Source organism: Euleptes europaea, chromosome 2 (assembly GCF_029931775.1).
Source record: "Euleptes europaea isolate rEulEur1 chromosome 2, rEulEur1.hap1, whole genome shotgun sequence".
Classification (NCBI taxonomy): Eukaryota; Metazoa; Chordata; class Lepidosauria; order Squamata; family Sphaerodactylidae; genus Euleptes; species Euleptes europaea.
In genome coordinates this window covers 43,402,941-43,409,956 of record NC_079313.1, presented here as the reverse complement: position 1 = coordinate 43,409,956, position 7,016 = coordinate 43,402,941, and the positions used below count along the sequence as shown (strand labels likewise).

The following is a 7,016-nucleotide window of genomic DNA, read 5'->3' as shown; positions in this document are numbered from 1 at the left end:
CACGGCAGAGTGGCAGAGCTTAAAACACATGCCTAATTCTTCCATTTAAACCAGTGGGACTTACAAGTTCCTAATGTCAGCTGAATTGGGTACATACAGTTGGATACTGTCAAAAGATCCACATACACAAGGGGTGGCAGTTTTTGATGCTTCCTCCCTCTCATAGCAGCCCTTCAGTCCCCCCCCCCCCACCTTGTGCTGCTCCTGAGGGTTCCCTTTCCCACAGAAACAGCATTTTTGGGTTGCAGCAGGAAGGGGGGTTGCGCTTCTATGTACAGCAGTCTTTCCATACATGGACGTTTTAGACAGGCTCAACGCAATGACATTCAGTTTTTAGCATCTGTGTTAGTTTTTTGATGGTGCATGCAAAAGATAAAATTTCAGTATTAATATTTTTGTGATTATTGTGTAGAAATGTTTCTTTTGGATTTATATTGCCAATCTGCCTCCCTGCAGCAGAAGGAGCCTTCCTCTTGAGGAGGAGCCACTAGAGGAAGTTTCCACAGCTGAGTGAAGTGGTAGGATGCAAGCCGTTAAATATGATTTTAATTAAAGATGTTCAGATGCTGAAGGATGCAATCAAATGAATTTTTCCCCTTTCTGCATGCTTGTGCATGAGCCTTTTGCCTTAGTTTGCATATTTCAAGTGTTGTATTTTTCACAGATGGAAACATGGCCTGCTCTGTTTCTGTTTTTCGTGGTGTTTTCTTCAACAGTCCTGACCTATCCAAGTGGAGAAATTGGTATGGCCTGTAAATCTATGTTGCCCATGCATTGGACCTCTGCTCCACAGACCTCTCCACCCCCATATGCCATCTCTGTCTCCAGCACTGCATTTAACCCAGGCGATGAGATCACAGGTAAATCCACTATCTAGAACAATTTGTTGAAAGTGGTAGAATGTTTTGGGTCTTCGGCCATGGCTGTCGTGCACCACGGTGCAATTTGACTGAAATTCCATACTTCAGAGAGGGGCGAGGATTGAGCGCCACCCTATTCCACCTCCTCTCGCCTTACTCTTCTGTGCTGGCTGGCAGAGGTGGTACATCCTCCTCAGCCTCCTCCCTCAAGCCTTTTAAAAGCCCTAGCCAGGCCTGGGTCTTGCCAGGTGGCCTCCCTCTACGCAGAGGGGTGTGTGGCCAAACCCATGAGAGAACAATAGCATCCTGTGATCAATCTCTCCCCTGCCACTCCCCTCCGCCTTCTAGACATCAGGTGACTGGCTGTCAAAGGGCAAGGGCCAACCGCCATTGATCCGCTGGCTGGCGTGTGGGCCTTTACAGGTGCATTAGTGGCTCCTCTGGTGCTGGTGGATGCTTAGATTGACCATGTGGAGTGCCAAGAAGGAGGAGCGTCTGGTATTAGTCCTGTTGCCCCCGACAGAATGAAGGGGTTGGTTGTTTTAATTAAAAGCAGCATGGGGGGCATCTTTTAAGAGGGAGGGGGTGAATTTTGAGGTTTGTTAATCTGGAAATGATTTTTAACTATTATTGTAAGCTGTCTTGAACCACAAGGAAAGGCAGGGTATAAATTTTTTAATAAATAAAATAATAAACAGTACATATTGAGGATGTTCATTGCATCCAGCAATGTCTCTGTTTGACAAAGGATTGTTGTCCTTCAATTTTCTTGCTCTCTAAACCCTACCCTACTTTCTGATTCGACAAGGGCCAGGATCCTAAGAGCTTTTTGCATGTTATGTACTTTTGCAAAGTGTGTATGTGCGCGCGTGTGTGTTGAGTATCTATTCTGGCTGCAGTCCAGTGAGCTACATCTCTGGAAAGTTTCCCAACCTCCAGAAATGGATTTGGGGCAAGGCACAAGATGCTGTGGTGGAAAGGGGTCTGGAAAACCCTGGTGCACAGGAAGAACTGTGCGCACGGCCTGTCGGATCCCATCCAGGACTTGCAGTCAACAGGTTACCTTTGGCCAGCAAGAACTGAAAGGTTCTTTGTTTCTGCCAATGGAAGAGTTTCCTGTTTCAGTCATTGCCTTCTGTGCAGAAAGAAGAAATCAGTGTGGCTTATTATCTTTTTTTCTCTGTGGTGAAACCAGATCTGTAGATAGCCTAGGGTGAAACAATGATTTGCAATGCAGGAAAGGATCTGTGCTTTGTCAGCTGCTTTGGGCTTGGTTCTTTTTCTGATAGTCTCTGTGTATATTTATATATTCCAAAAGAAAGGCTGAAACACACAGGACGTGTTTTAGCCAAAACTAAACATCTGCAATTGATTTCACTGGGGAGAGCTAAGTTTGTGCTTAAAAGGTGGCTATCGTGCATTTATCTCTGCAGGATATCACGGTGATAGTCCCAGTGGCATAGATTACTAATGCTGTGTAGGCATAACTTCCACATTGACTATTTCATGTTATTAATACCAATCATAGAAAAATGATTCAACTTACACTAGTGTTCTTTTTTTTTTAAATTTAGTATCTCTAACAGGGCTGAATGACTCCAGTTTTAAAGGATTTTTACTACAGGCACAAACAGTTGGAGGAGGTGTAGCTGTCGGTGCATTTCGAATCATAACACCTAACACCCAGGGCCTTGTGTGTAACAACATTCAGGTATTTGATTATGCTTCGTATAATGCTTTTGTTATAACTTTTGTCTTACTTCACTGGCTTTGGTTGTTTTATTATCTGATTACTGTGTCAGATTAGGACTAGAGACTTGGATTCAACTTCCCACTCAGCCATGAACCTAATTGAGTGACCTTGGCCACCATCTCTTTCCAACCCATGGTTGTTGTGCAGATAAAATGGAAGAAGGGAGGACAATGTACATGCTGTGAGAACCCTGTGATTAAAAAAGGTGATTCGTAGAGAGACACTGCTGAGTAAAACGTCCAGCTAGGATCCAAAGAGTTACTTTAGATGTGCCCAAGGCTCTTTGAGTATTCCTGGTGGGATTTTAAGAAACTCTTCTGTATTATACCACAAACAGCTTTTTAAAGTCTCTGTAGCTTCAAACTGTGTTTTCTATATGGCACCCAACAGTTCAATCCTATACTGAGTTATTCCAGTCTAAGCCCCATTTATTTCTGTGGTCTTGGAGTGGAGTAACTCTGCCCAGGGTTGCACTGCAGTTTGTATGAGTTTCCATTTAAGGGGAGAGCCAAAGAGTGGAATCTATAGGTTCCTTGAGGACTGAGGCTGTGTGATGACTTTTTAACTGAATATCTCTGATCTGGTGTGGATAGAGAAAGCAAAAGACTGGACAAGAATTGTTGGTACCACAACCAGAGCAATGGGCAATCTTTTATACATCGAGTACTTCCCAAAGAAAATCTGAATCCATCTGGGCTTTTAGCTGCTTCAATGTGAATTACAGTTACCACATATTATTGTGGAATTCCAGCAGGAAACATTGCCACTAACCCTGGCCAAGTTTTGCAATAAAATAATTGTTTCCTTTTTCCTCTGTGGGTGTGTTGCATCTGTGGTGGTGATAATTTCCAGTCTTTCATAGTCTGTTTTGGATTCATTTCTCTCATAATGATTGGCTATTTTATGTATTTCCAAAGACTTTGGAAGAGGAAGAGGGGACAACAGTTGCTATCAATTTCCCCTCCCTCTGCAGACCCAAATTCCTCCCCCCAGTGACCCCCCAGAACAACGTTTCAGGGAATTCAGTGGGCTGCAACAAGAGAGTGGTCCATGTGATCTGCTTTGGATAGGGTTACCAATCTCAAGGTGGAGTTCTCCCAGAATTACAACTGATTTCCAAAGATTAGTTCCCCTGGAGGAAACAGCAGCTTCAGACAGAAGTCCAAGGGTGATATCCCATTCTCACTGAGCTTCTTCCCTTCCCCAGGCACCTACCCCCAAATCTCCAAGGATTTCCAAAGCTGGAGTTGACAACCCTAGGCCTTCACTAATGGCTCACTAGTTGAGTACAAGCAACTATCCTTTTATGATTTTAGGGACCAGGCATAGTACATATGAGCTTTATGATTATGGGGAAGAAAGGGAAGGGTAGGGTTGTGCCCCTAGCAATTACTCATTTTGAGGGAAGATATATTAATGTTCATTTCTGTGTTCCGTCCCTGTTTTCAGCCAAGCCCTGAGGCAGTCCTCCTTAGCCCCATGGCTTCCTGCTTTTGAGTGTTACTGGAAGAACACTCATGTCTCCTGCTCCTAAACCAAAGCTCCAACAATCACTCAAGTCTTATGGAACAGCCAGGGAATTCATTACCATCACCTCAGCAATGGGGCTGTAGTGTTACTCCTGGGGCTAGTGTAGGAACCCAGTGGGACAATATTTGCCACTGAAGGAGGCAATAGCTTCTTCCCTGTTTGATAACTTGCCTAGCTGTTCATTCAAGTCCATTCCTTTTGTTGCCAAAGTCACCACCACACGTGTTATTGACTTGTACTTCTGAGAATTCACACTTGTACTATTCTGATAAAAATACCAGTAATGTTGTGCTTACTTTGTTCTCAACACAACTGCTTTAACAACCATTATTCAATGTTCTCATTTTCTTAGCTGCAACTGGTGGGCAAATTAAACCAACTGTTGCGATGTTTTTCTAAATGCCCTTGTCACTTATCTTGTACATCTCATAGGTGGCAAAAATTTCCTTGTCAGTTGGCAGGGTCATGTGGAAATGACAAAATTACACAATAGTGAGCTTTCTTGCCCCAGAGGAGCTTGGTTACATGTATCAGTCTGCCAAGTAGAGACAATAATTTTATTGCATGTGAGATACAAATATGAAGTAAAAAGTGTGTCTATACTAGATTCTTGATTCTTTGTATGGACTTGTTTTCACAAAACAATATTCAGCATTTTATGTTTTTAGAATCCTCAAACTGTTGTTTCCTTTCATATCAGGTTTAATTTTTTTCTTTTAATTACAGAACTCTTCTGTGAGTCATACTGATAGTAGAAACAAGCAAAATATATCTGCAATTTGGGTTGCTCCTCCTGATTTGAGTCATGTTGTCTTCAGGTAAGATGTCAATCCAGTGTGCAGCTGCTGTGAAAAAGGCAGATTCCATGCTGGCCATGATTAGACAATACTATTTACAATTCTGGTCACCACACCTAAAAAAGGATATTGCAGAGCTTGAGAAGGTGCAGAAAAGAACAACCAAAATGACCAGGGGACTATGAGGAGCGGTTAAAGTGCTTAGGGCTGATTAGCTTGGAAAGAAGGCAGTTAAGGGGAGACATCATAGAGGTCTATAAAATTATGGAGATTGTGGACAGGAAGAAACTTTTCTCCCTCTCTCATAATACTAGAATGCGGGGTCACCTGCTGAAGCTGGAGGCTGAGAGATTCAAATCTGATAAAAGGAAGTATTTTTTCACTGAGTGCATAGTTAAATTATGGAACTTCCTGCCCCTGGATGTGGTGATTGCTGCCAACGTGGAAGGCTTTAAGAGGGGAGTGGACATGTTCATGGAGGAGAGGGCAATTCATGGTTGTTAGTAAAAATGGATACTAGTCATGATGCATACCTATTCTCTCCAGGATCAGATGAGCATGCCTATTATATTGGGTGCTTTGGAACACAGGCAGGACAATGCAACTGCAGTTGTCTTGTTTGTGGACTTCCTAGAGGCACCTGGTTGGCCATTGTGTGAACAGACTGCTGGACTTGATGGACCTTGGTCTGATCTAGCATGGCCTGCCTTATGTTTTTATGAGATGAAATTTGCAATAGTGTGACATAGAACAGCTGGTGGGAATGGTCACAATGCTTCTTACAACTGTGTTTCACTGTTAGTTTTTTTACTCCCTTTATAGAGCAACGGTGCTTCATAATTTTACAGTTTTCTGGGCTGAGGTTCAAAGCCAAATTCTTGTATCTTCCAGTCCACAAGTTTCCGTAAGTTTTGATGTGATCGTGGTTGCTTTTTTTATATCAGTGTGTAATTATGTTTCACTTTCTGGTTTAAAACTTTGGGTTGGAACATGTGAACCTCAATCATAGTTTCCTAGAAGTCTTTATGCCCCTCCAAAAGCTGCAAATGAAGCTTGGGGTAACCTCATGGATGAAAGTGCACAGGTCATTGGGGCCTGACACCCCCCTCCCCCCACAGCAGCCCTTATTCTGCAAGATAGTTTGTCCATGAAGGTCCCTATGGGGAAAAGGGATGGTGGAGAAGATTATTGTCCCTGAATTTCTTGTGCTTGCAGTTTGTGGGATCTATCCCTTTGTTTTCATTTGTTTTTCAAGTTTTCTGACACATCTTTTCTAAAAGGTTTACTTAGAAAAACCCATCTTTAAGCCTAGGCTGAAAGAAAATTTATTATCTCCAAATGCATATTTCATCCTAGTACATTTTTCTTCTTCATTTCATTCATCTGCCTTTCTCACTGAGACTCAAGATGGATGACACAATTCAAAACAATGCAATCAAAACAGTGTAATACATAAAAAGTATTCACAAAGGTGTTAGCAGAATTTAATGTTTTCATGATTGTACAGTATCACTAAACTTGAATGGTCCAAATATCACAACACCTTGTTCCTGTATCTTTTTCAAAATATCCCCCATAGATTAAGAATGTTATTAGGGATGAGAAGGCCTGTTGGGAACAACTGAATTGTGGGGGGAGGAGGGCGAGCTTGTTTCCATTTTCCCCCTCAAGACCTCCCCCCCCCAATTTTCCCAATGGAAAAATTGAAAATTTGGGGAGCACTGAAAAAAACGTAGATGAAATATTTTCTCGTTTAGAATGAGTAAAACGTTTTTGAAGGAAAGGTTAGCATCTCCTAGACATACACAGCTTTAAAATCCAAAATGCATTTCTGCACCTAGGTTACCGAATCTTCATGAGGGGAGCATGCAGGACATTCATTGCTTTTCATCTTTTGCAAGCCTTCTCTTGTCCTTTTGACCTGACATGCTTGACCTTCTCACCTCACCCTCAAACCACTGTGATACATTGACCCACAGACGGGGTAAAAAGTAGCTTATTGCCCTACCTTGCAGGAGGGAGAAAAAGATCAGGAGGTTGGGCAGAAACTACGCCAAAGCCTCAGAGAAAAACTGA

At 42.5% G+C, this 7,016-nt stretch overlaps 1 protein-coding gene across 1 annotated transcript in view; it reads left to right on the top strand.

The window, feature by feature from the left end:
* The first annotated feature begins 664 nt into the window (after nt 1–664).
* LOC130473852 (putative ferric-chelate reductase 1) overlaps nt 665–7,016 on the top strand; it is a 31,358-nt gene continuing 25,006 nt past the window's right edge. Inside the window, exons 1-4 of the mRNA XM_056845462.1 lie at nt 665–860; nt 2,435–2,571; nt 4,870–4,961; nt 5,763–5,844. Of these exons, the coding sequence (XP_056701440.1) occupies nt 665–860; nt 2,435–2,571; nt 4,870–4,961; nt 5,763–5,844 (507 nt within the window). The remainder of the gene's footprint in view (nt 861–2,434; nt 2,572–4,869; nt 4,962–5,762; nt 5,845–7,016) is intronic.